This window comes from Scyliorhinus canicula, chromosome 10 (genome assembly GCF_902713615.1).
Source record: "Scyliorhinus canicula chromosome 10, sScyCan1.1, whole genome shotgun sequence".
NCBI classification, from domain to species: domain Eukaryota; kingdom Metazoa; phylum Chordata; class Chondrichthyes; order Carcharhiniformes; family Scyliorhinidae; genus Scyliorhinus; species Scyliorhinus canicula.
Window position 1 is genome coordinate 141,117,221 of NC_052155.1, and position 19,167 is coordinate 141,136,387.

The 19,167-nt window shown below is 46.4% G+C and overlaps 1 protein-coding gene across 6 annotated transcripts in view; it reads right to left on the reverse strand.

Annotated features, from left to right (window-relative positions):
* LOC119972690 (collagen alpha-1(XV) chain-like) overlaps positions 1-19,167 on the reverse strand; it is a 521,348-nt gene that overhangs the window by 78,553 nt on the left and 423,628 nt on the right. For 5 of the 6 annotated variants that reach the window (XM_038809807.1, XM_038809806.1, XM_038809803.1 and 2 more), the window contains 7 exons: positions 13,762-13,815; positions 13,614-13,673; positions 12,808-12,876; positions 12,581-12,622; positions 10,118-10,160; positions 5,162-5,251; positions 1,187-1,215 (listed from right to left, as the gene is read on the reverse strand). In XM_038809807.1, the coding sequence (XP_038665735.1) occupies positions 1,187-1,215; positions 5,162-5,251; positions 10,118-10,160; positions 12,581-12,622; positions 12,808-12,876; positions 13,614-13,673; positions 13,762-13,815 (387 nt within the window). The remainder of the gene's footprint in view (positions 1-1,186; positions 1,216-5,161; positions 5,252-10,117; positions 10,161-12,580; positions 12,623-12,807; positions 12,877-13,613; positions 13,674-13,761; positions 13,816-19,167) is intronic. The other variant, XM_038809805.1, reaches the window with a different exon arrangement.

Below are 19,167 nucleotides of genomic sequence, written 5' to 3' on the forward strand. Positions count from 1 at the left end.
TTAAGGTAAAGATAGATAGTTTTTTGAAGAATAAAGGGATTAAGGGTTATGGTGTTTGGGCCGGAAAGTGGAGCTGAGTCCACAAAAGATCAGCCATGATCTCATTGAATGGTGGAGCAGGCTCGAGGGGTCAGATTGCCTACTCCTGCTCCTAGTTCTTATGTTCTTATGTTCTTATGTTCTTATATTCTAAAGGTCCAGCCGGCACAAGGGGCTGGATTCTCTGTCGGCGGGGCCCTTCGTTTTGCCGACAGTGCACGCACGCCCGCGGATTTCCCGACATCGAGGGAGTGCCCACAATGGGAAACCTCACTGGCCCGCTGCCAGGATGAAGAATCCTGCTGCCAGTGGGGACACACCGTACCAGAAAACGGGTGCGGCGGGGCGGAGAATCCCTCTGCCGGCAGGGGCACGCATCACCAGAAATCGGGTGCAGCAGGACGGAGAATCCAGCCCAGGGTCTTCCTCCAAGGTCCAAAACCACCTGCACCTTGGGGGACTGCTCCTCAGACAAGTTAAAAAAGATGATCCTCTGTGAAATGGGTTAGGCCTTCTTTTGCTTCTGCGGCTGTCTTCCCTGTGGCCCACTTTTTAAGCTCACACATCAAGGACTTAACACCCTCTTGCTTTTACTCCAATAGCCAGCTGAAATGATTTACCTCTCATTTTTTTAACCAAGGCATATCAAACGCACAACCTAAAGCAGACAGTGATCCACGAATCACAAGCACAATGAACAGAGGGATGCTTTTTTTACTCAGATCATTCTCCTTTGAACTTCACAATGATTTGTTAGCAGCTTGGTGAACTTTCTGACCTGTGTGAAACCTATGATACACCACTCAAATAATATTGGGGTCCTAATTGTATCACAGGACCCTGATTTACATTCATTAGCCTCCCATCTCCACAAGAGACTTGCCGAATCTAATCCTTACTAGCCGTAACATTATGAGGCCAGGAATTCAATCGTTATGGGATGAATCACCATTTTGAGGATTTAGCCCCATACCTGACCCTTTATTTGCTAGTTTGTGGTATTTTTTAAAAAACATAAATCAATGACTCTAGCAATTCAGAGCTAAATGAACGTTTCATGCAGGACGATCATTCCTGTAGGTAATGAATACTAATCAAAACAGTGGTGTGATTATAACATTTCATTGGAAAATAAATAGTTACTTACTTTAAGGCCAAAGTATGGTGAATAAGGACCTGAAAAAGTAAAAGTTGAAATGAAATTTGCTCCCAAATTATAAAGGAAATGCGTAAATATTTTGTTAGATATCTATGGGTCCATTATTTTGAAGACTGTCTCCAGAATTGCAACATTACCATTACATTGAAACCTCTTTATGTCACAGCCATTGGGAGCTGCATCAAAGAGGTACGGTGTTATCGTGATTGTCACGTCACAGATTGTATTATGCTGTGAGCTCCTATATGTTGTTCCAACTATATAAAGGGATACAGTTAGACTTAGAACTAGTTATACCTAGTTAGGTTAATCAGCAACATTACAAGTGATATTAATCAAAAATAAGGCAACTACAGGCAAGTTGGCTTAACATCTGTCATTGGGAAAATGTTAAGAGTCCATTATAAAGGATGTAATAGCAGAACATTTAGAAATACATATTATATTCAAGCAGAGTCAGCAGAGTAGTGGGGGTGGCCAGGAGGCGGGCTGTGGGACTGGGGTGGACGGGTATGCGGTCCAGCAGAACCGCTGCCATATTTTTGGGTGAGACGTGTGGGGAGCGTAGGTGTATGCGCGGCTGCAGCTTGTCAGCCCTGAGCATGTCCAGCATGGACCCGACGATTCTCCCACCGTTTTACGTGTGCACTGCGGGTGTTTCACGCAGCACCGGTGCTAGCCCCTCACCGATAGCGCAATCGGTGCGGGTGTGGCGCCGATTTTTCCGTCATGGAACACCACGGATCCTCCGTTGACGTCAGCACTTAGACGCAGGAACGGAGAATTCAGCCCACTATTTCTGTGGCTGAAACAAAAATAATGGGAAGGCAAATGGTGAGGGTGACACAGGGTCTACAGAGAGATATAGACAGGTTAAGTGAGTGCGAAAAACCTGGCATATGGAATATAATGCAGGAAAATATGAAGTTATACACTTTGGTAAGAAGAATAAAGGAGCTGAATACTATTCAAATTGAGAAGCACTGAAGAAAACTGCAGCACAGAGGGATTTGTGGGTCCTTGTGAATAAATCACAAAAAGCTAATATGCAACTTTAGCAGGTAATAGGGAAGGCAAATGGAACGTTGGCTTTTATTTAAAAGGGAATGAGGTATAAAAATAGGGAAATCTTGCTAAAACTGTACAAGGCTCTAGTTGGACCATACCTGCAATACTGTAAACAGTTTTAGTCCCCTTACATAAGAAAAGATATACTGGCATAGTGGAGACAGTTCAGAGAAGGTTCACTCAGTTGATCCCAAGGTAGAGAGGGATTTTCTTAAGCGGAGACGTTGAGTAGATTGGGCTTGTATTCTTTGGAGTTTAGAAGAATGAGAGGTTTACTTCAGGTGGTGGCATGTAGGAGATGGTTGCACACTAGGTAGCTCCCATCATAGAACATAGAACAGTACAGCACAGAACAGGCCCTTCGGCCCTCGATGTTGTGCCGAGCAATGATCACCCTACTTAAACCCACGTAACCCGTATACCCGTAACCCAACAATCCCCCCATTAACCTTACACTACGGGCAATTTAGCATGGCCAATCCACCTAACCCGCACATCTTTGGACTGTGGGAGGAAACCGGAGCACCCGGAGGAAACCCACGCACACACAGGGAGGACGTGCAGACTCCACACAGACAGTGACCCAGCCGGGAATCGAACCTGGGACCCTGGAGCTGTGAAGCATTGATGCTAACCACCATGCTACCGTGAGGCCCTATCGGTGTACTTGTTCTTTCTGGTCCTTTTTCCCAAGGAATTTTGGTGAACAAACTCGGCCCGTCTCAAGCTTCAGTGAGCCCATCAAGGAAAGAATGTCAAAAATGGCTGGTGGAAAGAAAGTTGCAAGTGGAAATCCTTTGATGGATTTGGTGGATACAACCCCAGCGGGTGCGGCCACTCCTATCACAGCGGATATACTGACGGGCGTACTGGCCTCAGAGTTTGAGAAACAGTTCGGGAAACACTTCGAGAAACAAGGGTAGGTGATGTTGAATACCCGCAAAATGTCGATTGAGGAGATGCTTGGTCGATTCGAGAGAAGGTGGAGAAAACCTTGTAGTTCTACAACATCTGTGGTAATATTTTTGCTTAATATTGTATCAACGTCTTCTTTAATCAACAATGCAACTCCATCTCCAGATGGGATCTATCCAAGGTTACTGGAGGAGGCAAAGGGCGAAATAGCTGGGGCCTTAACTGATATTTTCACATCCTCTTTGACCACAGGCGAGATTCCAGACGACTGAAGAATAGCCAATGTTGTTCCTTTGTTTAAGAAAGGAAGCAGGAATAATTCCGCAAATGAGAGGCCATTGAGCCTGAAATGCAGCATGGTTTTGTACAGGGAAGGGCAAGTCTCACCAACTTTGAGCTTTTTGAAAACGTGACAAAGAAAATTGATGAGGTGGGGCAGAGGATGTAGTTTATATGGACTTTAGTAAGGCATTTGACAATGACCCACATGGCAGACTGGTACAAAAATCACATGGGATTTGGGGTGGGCTGGCAAGATGGATACAGAACTGGCTTGGTTATAGAAGACAGAGACTAGCGGTGAAAGGATGTTTTTCAGAATGGAGATCTGTAGCTAGTGGTGTTCCACAGGGATCAGTGCTGGGACCTCTGTTGTTTGTAGTATATATAAATGATCTGTAGGAAAATGTGGGTGGTCTGATTAGTAAGTTTGCGGATGGCATGAAGATTGGTGGAATTGCTGATACTGCCGAATATTGTCAGAGAATACCACAGGATATAGATAGATTGGGCACAGAAATGGCAGAAGGAGTTTAATCAGAACAAATGCAAGGTGATGCATTTTGGAGGATCAAATCTAGGTATGAATTATACTGTAAATAGCAGAACCCTGAGGAACATTAACATTCAGAGGTATCTGGGCGTGCAGGTCCCTAAAAGTGGCAACACAGGTGGCCAAGGTGATTAAGAAGGCATATGGCATGCTTGCTTTCATCAGCCGGGGCATTGAGTACAGGAGTTGAGAAATTATGTTCAGCTATATAAAACCTTGGTTTGGCCAAATTTGGAGTATTGCGTGCAATCCTGGCCACCACATTATCAGAAGGATGTGGAAGCTTTGAAGAATGCAAAGGTTCACCAGGATGTTGCCTGGTCTCTAAGGTGTTGGCTATGAGGAGAGTTTGAATAAATTAGGCTTGTTTGGAAAGACTAAGGCGAGACTTGATAGAGGTCCACAAAATTAAGAGAGGCATAGACATAGTGGATAGTCAGATGCTCTTTCCTAGGGTAAGATAATCAAACACTAGGGGACTTAAGCTTAAAGTACGTGGGGAAAAGTTGAGAACAGATGTGCGGGCAAGGTTTTTACACAGAGGGTGGTAAATATATGGAGCATGCTGCCCAGGGAGGTAGTGGGAGCAGGTACGATAGCGGCATTTGAGGCATCTCGACAAATATATGAATTAGGGTGGGAGCAGAAGGATACGGACTGCTGTCAATGTGGATTGTGTGCTCAATTCTCTGAAATCAGACTTGAGCCCACCACCTTCTGACTCAGGCAAGAGAACTGTAACTGAGCCATGGTTGAGCATTACTGAATGTTCATATGTGTGCAATAATAGTGAGACTTCCTATCATGAGTGGACATTGCTTCAAATATCAGGGTTAATTCCAACCTTGCCTGTCTGCCTAAATGCTGTGGTGAGGGCCTGAGCCATGCTGAAAGCCAGACCTCAGTCCAAAACTGCCTGGGTGACGCTTTGGCACTCACGGCCAGCTGTGGAGGGCGGGCATTTGATGGCTTTAATGTGAAGGCAAACTGGACATTTTATGTCATATTTGCGGTTGTACAGTAGCTGCCACAGCAAACTACTCTCACACAGTAGTCAATAAAACTTCTCCCTATAAAACATGGTTTATAACCCTTTATAGATAAAACAAAAAGAATCAATCACAATGCAGCAAAATAGAGAGCGATACCTGGCAATCCTGGGGTGCCATGTTCTCCTTTTTCACCTTTGCTGCCAATCGGACCGAGTAGTCCAAAAGAACCTTTTTCTCCCTTCAGTCCTTTGGAAAATGAACGCTTGTTTATTATATGTTTCAGGAAGTCTTTACAGAATATCACCACTAAACGGCTTGAAACTTGTTTACCCCTACCCTGGTTCAGAAACCAGATGGTGCAGTATTATCCAGGTATGTTGCTTCCACCACACACCGTGAGCACTGCTCCGAGAGGGACAAGGCCCATGTTTCTAAAGAGAAACACATCTTTACAATAAAAGGTTGCCAAAGTGGGATAATTTTGCAAAAAATTGGAGGATAACATTCCAGAAATATATATGTCACATTTGACTTTTATAATCGGTAGAATTACAACATGTGACACAACAACCAATTTGATTACTTTTCTGCCAGTAGCAGATCAGTCATCTCATTGCATTGTGTAGCTGTACGCTTTCTGATGCTTGTTTGGAGACATGTCAGAGCAAGCAGCTGGCCTACACGAAAGGTTAAGAGACGAGGAAACTCCTGCTGCTGCCATAATCACATTCCTGGAGGTTTAAGGTTATTATATTACAGCAGATGATGACTCAATGGGACAGATGCTCCAACAAGTTTTACAGACACAATCTGCTCAGCCTTTGATAAGCTCAGCTCCGCTGTTCAATTGTTCAGGGTTGTTGCAGCACTGATAACATTGACATCAATGGCTTTGAAATGGCACAAGATGTGTAATGCTGCCTCCAGAGGCATTCTGCAGTGTATGGTCATTTCCTGGGTCGCTGGTTGCTTCCAGTGTGGCCTCCACAGCATTTCAAGAGGAAGACTTTGAATTGATGCTGTCCTGATATCATACAGCTATCTGGCTGATGTGACACTGTCTACCAAATTTTGGCAAAGTCCATCGTATGTATCTGTTCATCACGCTTTAACATTCAAGTATGTAGCAAGAGGTTGGGCCCGAGGCTAGGATTAGTCAGTCACCTTTTTAAACTTTTTCTAGTGCCAAGCATCTGGAAGTGTTCAGGAGTCTTTTGGGAGGTGCGGTGAGTTTCTGGATTTGTCAAAATTGTTGCTGCACTCTCATGATGTGGAGACGCCGGCGTTGGACTGGGGTGGGCATAATAAGAAGTCTCACAACACCAGGTTAAAGTTCAACAGGTTTATTTGAAATCACTAGCTTTCGGAGCGCTGCTCCTTCATTAGGTGAAGTGGAGGCAGATTCACAATCACAGCTTACATAGGAGAGACACAATTGTAAGATTTATCTTGCCTGACGAAGGAGCAGCGCTTCGAAAGCTTGTGATTTCAAATAAACCTGTTGGACTTTAACTTGGTGTTGTGAAACTTCTTACTGCATTACCATGGCAGGGGGCTTGTCAGCGGACAGAAGGAGGAGCAGGTAATCTGTTCACAAAAACACTGCAACATTCACGGGGGCAGCAGGGGCTGTGCATCTGGGTCTGCAGCATGGAAAGGTGATGGCCTTCACCATTAATGCCTCCAGTGCTGCATTCTTCACTTTGGAACCTATCTGTGGCCTGATATTCAGTTTGCCATAACTTAAAAATTGCAGCAGTATTGTTCAATGCATATTCCTTTCAAAATGGACAGTCTGCATTTAAGAAGAACAGCCTGGCTGTACACCCAGTATTCTAAACAGTGCCACAGAGCCCCCCCAACAAATGAGCGGCGAGGCTGCGGGCAGCATTAAGGAAAAGACAGCAGTGTGGCTCCTGCCTGATGTTCTTATTCAGATGTGTTTTGTCCATTGCATTCTGAGAGGGTACAGGCAGCTCACAAATTCTGACCCCTTCACCCAAAAAAACAAGGCTATCCAATTTCTGTTCCATGGCTACTTTTAAAATCAATAGACTTCCACATGTTATTCAAACTGAAACTGGCCAGCCCCACATTTTAATGTCATATTCACATTACTTTTATTAGGTTTTGTATCCACGATAAAGTTTATGCTGCCCAACTTATTTTATGCGGCATTTTTAGTATTACTTTAATCTAATTGCCATCAGTAAAATATAACATACTCTAAATGTAGCCTTCCTCATTTTCTACATGTTTATCCCTTCACAACCAAATTCAATGATGAGTAGGGAAAAGCCCTAGGGACACTGTCGCTTAAAGCACTTGGAGCCATGTATGACTACACAATTCAGATTCTCATTCTTGATGAGAATGATCATAAGATCCAATGTCCTAGCATGTGAGAAAGAAAACAGAGGGGCAGGTTTGTACAAGTCTTGCATTCTAAGTATGAGGAGACGAACCAGGGGATTTAACCATCCCTTTTCATTCTTTCATCCTGCACATACCAGTGATGTTATCAACACGGTAACTGTTGTGTTATGCTGCTTCGGATAACACAGGCTGCTACTTGATGCAGTCTTAACTAAACGATGCTCCAGACTCTGAAATGAGTTCAACGTGTTTATTGAACTATTAACACAGTTCTCAAATGAGTTTGACTCTCTGCTAATCTAACTGTAGTAACTCAGTCTAACTGTACCAGCTTGTACTAAGCCACGTGCTGGGATGTGATGCTGCTGATCAACCCTGTCTAACTCTCTAGATGTTTGTGGAAAGAGGCAGGGTGGGAGTGCCTCATCCCTTGTACAGTGTTTATGTCATGCCCCCTTGTGGTGATGCCACCTCAGGGTGTCCTGTCTGCCCATTGGTTGTGTCCTATTTTGAGTGTTCATTGGTTGCATATTTGCCTATCACGACAGTAACAAGTATTGTTGGAGAAAACCCTCTAATCTGAATGATAAAGGCAGCTTGAAACACAGCTGTACCAAAAAACTTGTCACCTTGGATGGCTGAATCATAGCATTCATGGTTGTAAAATGTATGTGAGCTGCTTCAATCTGTTTCTCTGTAGATAGTTGGCTGTCTCAGAACCCTCAGTATTCCAGCCCTAAATGCTCCCTTCTAAAGAATAGAACAAGTGGGACATTCTGCAATTCTGTGTGCTGATCTCTTCCTTTTTAATGGCATTAATCCAGATACATGTTTTCGTTATGAGAAAAGAATTACCTAAATTTAACAAATGTTTTGTTTTCTCTGTGTAAAATAGAAGCACTTGTAATTTAATACAGAAGTCTGTCAAGGTCACCCCACAGAGAGTATGTCAAAAGCACTCTGCCCGGAGTCTGTTAAACTCACTCTGTCCGGAGTCTGTTAAACTCACTCTGCCCGGAGTCTGTTAAACTCACTCTGTCCGGAGTCTGTTAAACTCACTCCGCCCAGAGTCTGTTAAACTCACTCCATCCAGAGTCTGTTAAACTCACTCTGCCCGGAGTCTGTTAAACTCACTCTGCCCGGAGTCTGTTAAACTCACTCCGCCCTCCGCCCGGAGTCTGTTAAACTCACTCTGTCCGGAGTCTGTTAAACTCACTCTGCCCGGAGTCTGTTAAACTCACTCTGTCCGGAGTCTGTTAAACTCACTCTGTCCGGAGTCTGTTAAACTCACTCCACCCAGAGTCTGTTAAACTCACTCCGCCCGGAGTCTGTTAAACTCACTCCATCCAGAGTCTGTTAAACTCACTCTGCCCGGAGTCTGTTAAACTCACTCCACCCAGAGTCTGTTAAACTCACTCTGCCCGGAGTCTGTTAAACTCACTCTGTCCGGAGTCTGTTAAACTCACTCTGTCCGGAGTCTGTTAAACTCACTCTGCCCGGAGTCTGTTAAACTCACTCTGTCCGGAGTCTGTTAAACTCACTCTGCCCGGAGTCTGTTAAACTCACTCTGTCCGGAGTCTGTTAAACTCACTCCACCCAGAGTCTGTTAAACTCACTCCGCCCGGAGTCTGTTAAACTCACTCCATCCAGAGTCTGTTAAACTCACTCCACCCAGAGTCTGTTAAACTCACTCCACCCAGAGTCTGTTAAACTCACTCTGCCCGGAGTCTGTTAAACTCACTCCATCCAGAGTCTGTTAAACTCACTCTGTCCGGAGTCTGTTAAACTCACTCTGCCCGGAGTCTGTTAAACTCACTCTGCCCGGAGTCTGTTAAACTCACTCTGTCCGGAGTCTGTTAAACTCACTCCACCCAGAGTCTGTTAAACTCACTCCGCCCGGAGTCTGTTAAACTCACTCTGCCCGGAGTCTGTTAAACTCACTCCATCCAGAGTCTGTTAAACTCACTCCGCCCGGAGTCTGTTAAACTCACTCCATCCAGAGTCTGTTAAACTCACTCTGCCCGGAGTCTGTTAAACTCACTCCATCCAGAGTCTGTTAAACTCACTCTGCCCGGAGTCTGTTAAACTCACTCTGCCCGGAGTCTGTTAAACTCACTCTGTCCGGAGTCTGTTAAACTCACTCTGCCCGGAGTCTGTTAAACTCACTCTGTCCGGAGTCTGTTAAACTCACTCTATCCGGAGTCTGTTAAACTCACTCTGCCCAGAGTCTGTTTATATGGTCCCATCCCGCCTGTGGCGATTTTATGGCGGGCGGGGCGGAAGAATCCAACCCTCAATCTTTCATCGCACAGCCAGACCAATGATTTTAACAACCATGATCCCTGGATGAGATTCATATAATTGATTGCCTTTCAGAGTAAATGTCGCTCAATATGAATAGAGCAATGGGGTAGATGAGGCAAATGAAAAACTGTATGAGACGAAGTACGATGGATGTTCAGCATTGTTGATGATCGGGAAACATGACCCCAGAATCTTCTTGAGGCTGAAAATCTGTGCGCTGCATGGGTGAGGAAAGCGCCTGATCAGGGTGGAGAAGAGTCTTGGAAGGGACAGCCTCACAGGGTGCTTCTGTCCTATTAGACGATGGCAAGCTGATTTTCATGTAGAGGGTGAATCAGTGAGTGAGATATGATCCTGCTTGCATAAATGAAATTCTATTCAATTCAATGGAGTGAATTCTAAGTAGTTGCAAAGCTGAGTACAATAACTTACCCAGTGAGTTATAGTCCACTTGCTCTTCCAACTGACCATTTACCTGATAGGAAAAGGGATGGAAGAGAGAAGATGCCAATGAAGGCAAACTGCATCACACCACAAGACCAGTTCACAAACACACTTGGAAAATTAGGGTTTCCATTTTGTAATGTTAAGGTCAAAAACATCACAAAGTTGTTTTAATCGCACCTTCTTTTGCTCTAAAGAACCTAAACCCTTTATTAACAAAATAACCTGAGTCAAATTCAGAACCGATTTACGTATAATAGTTTAGAAGTAGTATAATACAAGGAGAGATTTGCAAGTTTAGATTCATACATGTGAATCTTCTTAACTTCACAGCTTAATGGGAAATATTTTTCCGAATTGAGAACTTCTGTGCATTAGGAGACACTGGAGAATTGTTAGACCAGTTACGTGTTTATACAGACACTGCTGTACGGCATATTTCTACGTACCAGAAAGTGCACAATATACAGCCCTGCCATCACTCAGCTAGGGTGTGCACTCAGGCATCACATTACACAAAACAATAAACCACCTTACAAATTCCATGCATCATGCCAGAAACATCCTTTTTTTACGTTTCATGCTCTTTTTCAAGGTCCATTGACAAGATTTTTCACATTTCTGATAAAGGAACGTCTGAAAATTGCTCTTGTTCCGTCTCTCACGCTGAACTGCACCAACATGAAGATTGCAGTGAATACATTGTGAATACATTTGTGATAATGAGCCTGTTGGTGACGATATCACTGGGTTGATGGTTGAACTCAATGGGTAAATGAAATATTTTCAGGCTTAAGGAAATAGAGGGGAAGGAATAGGACTAATTGGACAGTTCCTTCAAATAGTCATGTTGGACGACAGGGATCTCACCTGTTGACTAGAGAGCCAGGGAGAGCTTCGTGTCATCTCCTTTAGAGAAGCCACACTGCATTATGTGCCTCTCAGGCACTTAAGTGGCCAGTGCCAGGCCTTCCAGTGATCAAGGACCCAGGGCAGAAATCCCACCCCCAAAGAGGTGCCAACCAATCAAGGCTGGTAGCTGTCACTGAAGGTAGATGTCAGCAATGCAACAATTGAGATGCCTAGAATTGCCAACAGACTCAGGCCACAGGTGAGTGAGGTAAGGTTGGGGATCGCGGGTGGAAGGGCACCTGACAACAAGGGAAATGGGTGGACTCTCAGCCTTAATGCCCTTGAACATGGGATTCCCCCATGGGAGCCCACAAGAAGCTGTGTTTGTTATTTTGGGTTTCCTGTGTGGTGACTGCCTCTCCCACTGATGTTTGTGGCTGTGAGATGAGTTCCTTAAGTGAGCATTGACTGCCTGCTTCAGGGCCTCAATCAGCGGTGGGGCAGGAAGGCCATCCATGAGCCGTCCTGCCCCAAACATATTCAGACAGGAGGCAGGAAGGTGGCCGCATATCCACCTGACACCCTTCTGCCTGATTAAATGTCCTGCTGCCTCCAAAAGCACCTTGGTGGTGGGCATTAAAGTCCATCCGATGAACTTCAGTGGCACAGCGGTTAGCATTGCTGCCTCGTAGCGTCTGGGATCTGGGTTCAATTCCAGCCTTCGATGACTGTCTGTGTGGAGTTTGCACTCTCACCTTGTCTGCATAGATTCTTCTGGGTGCTCTGGTTTTCTCCCACAGTCCAAAGATGTGCAGGTTAGATGGATTGGCCATGATCAATTGCCGCTTAGTGTCCAAAGATGTGTAGGTTAGGTGGGGTTATGGCGAAAGGAAGGAAAAGTGGGCCTAGATAGGGTGCTCTTTCAGAGTTTTAGTGCAGACTCAATGGGTCGAATAGCCTCCTTCAGCACCTTATGAATTCTATGATTCTAACTGCTTGGCCTCCTTCTGTGCTGCACAAATTTATGAATGGTTGAAACAGACGCAAGTCATTGAACTAGCCTTTCTCAGCTCACAATGCTGCCAACCCAGTCACTGGACCTACAGAGATTTGTGAGCTAAACATTTGCATCAAACACTGTTATGCTGCAGCTTTTTTTGGTTGTCATGTAGGAAAACATGAATGTTAGACGACAGAAAATGCCAATGAAACACATGCAGAAACCATTTTCACTGGCACTTGTAAGGCACACTAGTTAGATTACTATCTCTCGTGCATCCATTTTATGACACTGTTCAACTCTTCATTACGGTGTTAAAGCACAAGACATCAAGTGTGTGATAATTCCACTGCTGTTACGTATTTAAGGCTGGGCTGCAATTTTGAAACAGGAAAAGAACATACTTTCAAAGCGTTAAAATTTATGCCATGGCATTTAAGACAAGACAGGCAGAAAGAAAGAGGCTTCAAGGCAGTTACGTTAAACAGGGAAGAAAGCAAAGAGCTATCAACCCGTTGAAATTCCAGTTGACGAATGGGATCTTAAATATCAGCTTTGAAATTACGGTATGTGATCAGGTGATTTTTCATTTAACTTACAGGCATTTTGCAGTGAGGTCTGTGAGGAACTGGAAAAACTGTCTATTCAAAGTTGGAGGAAAATGAATTGGTAAATAAAAGCAGGCACATAATGAAACACATGTGAATGATAAAAAAAAAAGCAAAAGACTACAAAGGCAAAAGAAGAACATTTGAAAAATGAAAATCGCTTATTGTCACGAGTTGGCTTCAATGAAGTTAATACAAGTATAATACAAATAACTTACCCCTTTTATATTGAGGATTGGACCAGGTGGTCCAGGAGGTCCAGGAGGTCCTGGTAATCCAGCAGGGCCCTAAAAATGGACAAAGATCGTTCAATTCTCAGTGATACTATCTCTTTCGTGAACTTTCTAAATTGCATCCACATAATTGATTTCATTCAATTATTGATTAAAGCACAGTGTTAACTTCAGGTCATTTATTGCACATTTTCAGTTTTCCTTAAGAAGGTGGTAGGCCATCTTCTAGAATTGCTGTGGTCTGTGGGATGAATGTTAGGTAGGGAGTTCCTGGATTTTGACACATCAACAATGAAGGAACGGGCACCCAGACAGAATGCTATGACTTTGAGATTGTGCTGTTCCTATTAACCTACTGAACTTGACTTGGGTTGTGCAGGCCATGGCTATTGATTATGCTGTTGAAGAAGTTGCTTCAGTGCACCTTGCAGACAGCTGTGGATTAACTGTTGGGAGTTGCAAGCAAGATCAGAGCAGATATTGAGGTTCAGATTATCCACAGATTAAGGACTGAGGTAAGAGAAAGCATTATTGCCTGGCAGCAATGATAGTTTGAAGCAATTCCTGTATTAAACTGGGCAAAAAAGGAAAGTAGACAAAATGATTTCAAAAAGGAATGAGCTACTGAGCTTCAGCTCCCTCAGAACAGTGCAATAAACTGTCTGATATTGTACAAATTAAGCACCCGCTTGGGTACAGCATGCAGAAAGTTTAAAGGACATTTGGGAAAGCAGAAGAAATCCATTAGAAAACATTTGCTCCAATATTTAGATTTACATTAGTGCACATACCATAAGTGCTGTTGTAGATTCACCTTTCTGACCCTTTCTGCCATTTATTCCTGGACGACCCTACAAAGAACGCATCAAATAAAGAATTCTTTATATTTGACAACTTTTTCATTTCTGGCCTCCTATTTTGCAGTATGGGTATACTTACATGTCTACCAGGAAGGCCAAATTCTCCTTTAGGTCCAGGATATCCCATTGGCCCCTAAAAAGAAATTTGCAGTTATGAAATTTTGAAGTAGTACCGAACCACACTTTCACTTCTTTAAATGACAAGACCAGAAATAATTTCCTATTGCATTAGTGGCAATAGAAACACAATTTTGTTTTACAAGGATATGTCTGCCAATACTGTTTCGAAACACCAAAGCGGAGATCCAAATCTTTTTCTTTCAAGTACTCTAGCTTCATCTTTGAAAGATGTGCAAAATATTCTTGATGCAAACTCTGGTATCATTATGTGCAATCAAACAGGCAGATACCTCCAACACTGGAATGCTGCCTCAATGCTGCATTGAAAGTTTTGTGTTGGAGTGGAGTTGAAATTCACTGACCCAAGCAACTGACTGTAACCTGGACAGATATCTCCTATTGGCTCAGATTAGCTGTTTCAAACTGCAGCCTCACTTCCGTCTCAACTTAATCCTGATGTGGAAATGCCGGCGTTGGACTGGGGTAAGCACAGTAAGAAGTCTTACAATACCAGGTTAAAGTCCAACAGGTTTGTTTCAACCACGAGCTTTTGGAGCACTGCTCCTTCCTCAGGTGAATGGAGAGGTATGTTCCATAAACGTTTATATAGACAAAGTCTGAGATGCCAGACAATGCTTGGAATGCGAACATTTGCAGGTAATCAAATCATTACAGATCCAGAGATGGGGGGTGATCCCAGGTTAAAGAGGTGTGAATTGTCTCAAGCCAGGATAGTTGGTAGGAATTTGCAAGTCCAGGCCAGATGGTGGGGGGTGGATGTAATGCGACATGAATCCAAGATCCCGGTTGAGGCAGCACTCACGCGTGGGGAACTTAGCTATAAGTTTTTGCTCGGCAATTCTGCATTGTCACGTGTCTTGAAGACCGCCTTGGAGAATGCTTACCCGGAGATCAGAGGCTGAATGCCCTTGACTGCTGAAGTGTTCCCCGACTGGAAGGGAACATTCCAGCCTGGTGATTGTCGCACGATGTCCGTTCATTCATTGTCGCAGTATCTGCATGGTCTCGCCAATGTACCACGCTTCGAGGCATCCTTTTCTGCAGCATATGAGGTAGACTACATTGGTCGAGTCGCACGAGTATGTGCCGCGTACCTGGTGGGTGGTGTTTCCACGTGCAATGGTGGTATCCATTTTTTTTTATAAATGTTTTTATTCAGTTTTCGTATTTTATATTGAACAAATTACAAATTGTTAGGAGAGAGAAAAAAAAAACAAACAAAAACAAACACGCAAAAATTAACACACATATTTACAGGTAAGCATCTTCGTAGTAGTAACTGCGCCCCCCCCCCCCCCTCCCCCCCTCAACATGTTTATTTAGCTTGGTTTTGGGCCTTAGCTAGCCATCGAACCCCCGTAACGAACCTGTAGCCCCCCCCCCCCCCCCCCTCCCGCTACCTTCCCCCGACTATTCTTCCTCTTGTACATTGGCCACAAATAGGTCCCGGAACAGTCGCATGAATGGCTCCCACGTTCTGTGGAAGCCGTCGTCCGACCCTCGGATGGCAAATTTGATTTTCTCCATTTGGAGAGATTCCGAGAGGTCGGACAGCCAGTCCGCAGCTCTGGGCGGTGCTGCTGACCGCCAGCCAAACAGGATTCTACGGCGGGCGATCAGGGAGGCAAAGGCAAGGGCATCCGCCCTCCTCCCCAGGAATAGATCTGGCTGTTCTGAAACCCCGAAGACCGCCACTATCGGGCATGGCTCCACCCTCACTCCCACCACTTTGGACATTACCTCGAAGAAGGCTGTCCAGTACTCCACGAGTCTGGGGCAGGACCAGAACATGTGGGCGTGGTTGGCCGGGCCTCTTTGGCACCGTTCACATCTGTCTTCCACCTCCGGGAAGAACCTACTCATACGGGTTATTGTTAAGTGGGCTCTATGTACCACTTTTAGTTGCGTCAGGCTGAGCCTTGCGCACGTGGAGGTGGAGTTGACCCTATGCAGTGCTTCGCTCCAGAGTCCCCACCCGATCTCCATCCCCAGGTCGTCCTCCCATTTCCTCCTTGTTGCGTCCAGTACGGTGTCGTCCCTATCTACCAGTCGGTCATACATGTCACTACAGTTCCCTTTCTCTAGGATACTTGCGTCCAGTAGGTCTTCCAGTAGTGTCTGTCGTGGCGGTTGTGGGTACGTCCTTGTCTCCTTTCGTAGGAAGTTTTTGAGCTGCAGGTACCGTAGCTCGTTCCCCCCAGCTAGCTGAAATTTCTCTGTCAGTTCGTCCAGTGTTGCGATCCTGTCGTCCGTGTACAGGTCCCTGACTGACAGTGTCCCCCCGTCCTGCCTCCACCTTTTGAAGGTGGCGTCGGTCAGTGCTGGTTTGAACCTATGGTTGTTGCAGATGGGAGCCCTGTTCGACATTTTGGTCAGGCCAAGTTGCTGCCGCAGTTGGTTCCAGGATTGGAGGGTGGCTGTCACCACTGGGCTGCTGGAGTGTTTTTTGGGTGGGGATGGGAGTGCTGCCGTGGCGAGGGCCCGGAGGGAGGTTCCCATGCAGGAGGCCTCCTCCGCACGCACCCACTCAGCTTCTGGCTCCTGGATCCATCCCCTTACTCGCTCGGCTGTTGCTGCCCAGTGGTAGAATTGTAGATTCGGGAGGGCTAACCCTCCCCTGGTTTTTGTTTTTTGTAAGACCTTCTTTGGGATCCTAGCATTTTTACCCCCCCATACGAACGCCATGATGAGTTTGTCCAGCGCTTTGAAAAAGGCCTTGGGGATGTAGATCGGAATGGATCTAAACAGGAAGAGGAACCTGGGCAGTACGTTCATTTTGATCGTCTGAACTCTCCCCGCGAGGGAGAGCGGGAGTGTGTTCCATCTTTGCAGGTCCTTTTTAACTTCCTCCGTCAGGCTGGTGAGGTTCCATTTGTGGATCCCTTTCCAGTCATGGGCTATTTGGATCCCCAGGTAGCGGAATTTATGTCGGGCTTGTTTGAACGGCAGCCCCTTTAGTGCTGCCCCCCCCCCTTGCGGGTGTAATGGGAAGATCTCACTTTTGCTCATGTTGAGTTTGTAGCCCGAGAAGGCTCCAAACTCTTTCAGGAGCGCGATGATTCCGTCCATGCTGCTTTGTGGGTCCGAGATATAGAGGAGCAGATCATCCGCATAGAGTGAGACTCTGTGCTCTCTACCTCCCCTTCGGATCCCCCTCCAATTTTTTGCTGCCCTGAGCGCGATTGCTAGCGGTTCGATTGCTAGTGCGAACAGCAGCGGGGACAGTGGGCATCCTTGTCTGGTGCCCCTGTGCAGCTGGAAGTATTGGGAGTTGGTATTGTTGGTCTGTACACTCGCCATGGGAGCGTTGTACAGGAGCTTTACCCAAGCGGTGAACCCTGTTCCAAGCCCGAACCGCTCCAGTACCTCTATGAGGTATTTCCATTCGACTCTGTCGAAGGCCTTTTCTGCGTCCAGGGAGACGATCACCTCTTGTGTTCTCTCCCCGGAGGGGGTCATTATCACGTTCAGCAGGCGCCTGATGTTCGCGGTCAGCTGTCTACCTTTGACAAAGCCCGTCTGGTCCTCTGTGACCACCTCAGGTACACAGTCTTCTAGCCTTTTGGCTAGGATTTTGGCCAGTATTTTGGCGTCTGCGTTCAGCAGAGATATGGGTCTGTATGACCCACATTCCGTTGGGTCTTTGTCTTTCTTAGGTATCAGCGAGATTGAGGCCTGTGCTAACGTGGGTGGCAACGTGCCCCTAGCTAGCGAGTCTGTGAACATCTCCCGCATGTGCGGGGCCAGCGCTGTCGCAAATTTTTTGTAGAAGTCCGCCGGGAATCCGTCCGGTCCCGGCGCCTTCCCCGCCTGCATGGAGCTAATGCTCTCCATGATCTCTCCCAGTGATAGTGGTGCTTCCAGATCCCGTTTTCTGCCCTCTCCCACAACTGGTATGTTCAGTCCGTCAAGAAACCGGTTCATCCCAGCCTTCCCCGTTGGGGGCTCTGAGGTGTACAGCTCTTGGTAGAAGGCCTTGAAGGTTTTGTTAATCTTCTCTGGTTCTGTTTCCAACGTGCCTCTGGTATCTCTGATTTGCGCGATTTCTCTGCTGGCTGCCTGCTTTCTCAGCTGGTGGGCCAACAGGCGGCTGGCTTTGTCTCCGTGTTCGTATAGGGCCCCGCGTGCCTGGCGGAGTTGGTGCACTGCTTTCCTGGTGGAGAGCAGGTCAAAGTTCCTTTGTAATTCTTTTCTCTCCGCCAGGAGTTCTACAGTCGGGGCCTCGGAGTATTTATGGTCTACCTCCAGTATGGAGTCGACCAGCTTCTGCCTAGCCACCCTTTCCTCCCTATCTCTTTGCGCTTTGTAGGCTATGATTTCCCCTCTTAGTACGGCCTTAAGCGCTTCCCAGAACGTGGAGGGTGAGACCTCCCCGTTTTGGTTGATCTCAGTGTACTCCGCTATGGCCTGCGCTATCCTTTCGCTGAAGGCCTTGTCAGCTAGTAAGGCACCGTCCAACCTCCATTTGGGGCGCTGGGCCCTTCCCGTCTCTAGCCGCACATCCATGTAGTGTGGAGCGTGGTCTGATATCACAATTGCGGAGTATTCCACCTTGTCTATCTCTGGAAGCACCGTTTTCCCCACCACAAAGAAGTCAATTCTGGTGTACACGTTGTGTACTGGGGAGAAGAAAGAGAATTCTTTCTCCCCCGGGTGGGCGAATCTCCAGGGGTCTACTGCTCCCATCTGCTCCATATAGTGGCTGAGTTCCCTTGCCATGTTTGAGGTTTTCCCCGTTCTGGGGTTTGATCTGTCCGTCGTTGGGTCCTGTACACAGTTGAAGTCCCCCCCCATGATTAGTCGGTGCGTCGCTATGTCCGGGATTTCTGCCATGGTCTTTTGGATGAAGCTCGTGTCGTCCCAGTTGGGCGCGTACACGTTAACTAGAACTACCGGCGCCCCATCCAGGGCCCCGCTGACCATGACATACCGTCCCCCTGGGTCCGTAACCGTCTTTGTCGCCCTAAACATTGTCCTCTTGCCAATCAGGATCGCCACCCCCCTGGCCCTTGCCCCATAACAGGAATGATAGGTTTGTCCCACCCAGCCCTTTCTTACCCGCAGTTGGTCCCGCTCCCTCAAGTGCGTCTCTTGGAGGAAGACTATGTCGGCCCTCATGTTTCTAAGGTGGGTGAGGACTCTAGATCTCTTCACTGGGCCGTTAAGTCCCCTTACGTTCCAGGTGACTATTCTGGTGGGGGGCTTCTGCCCCCTTGCTCCTGTGGGGTTAACCATATTTGTCCGGTGGACGCGCCCCTGCCCTCTGGGGTTTCCCTATGTTAGGGGGCCGTCCAGGATGTCCACTATCACTGCTCTCCCCATGCGGTCGGGTCCCTGCGCTCCG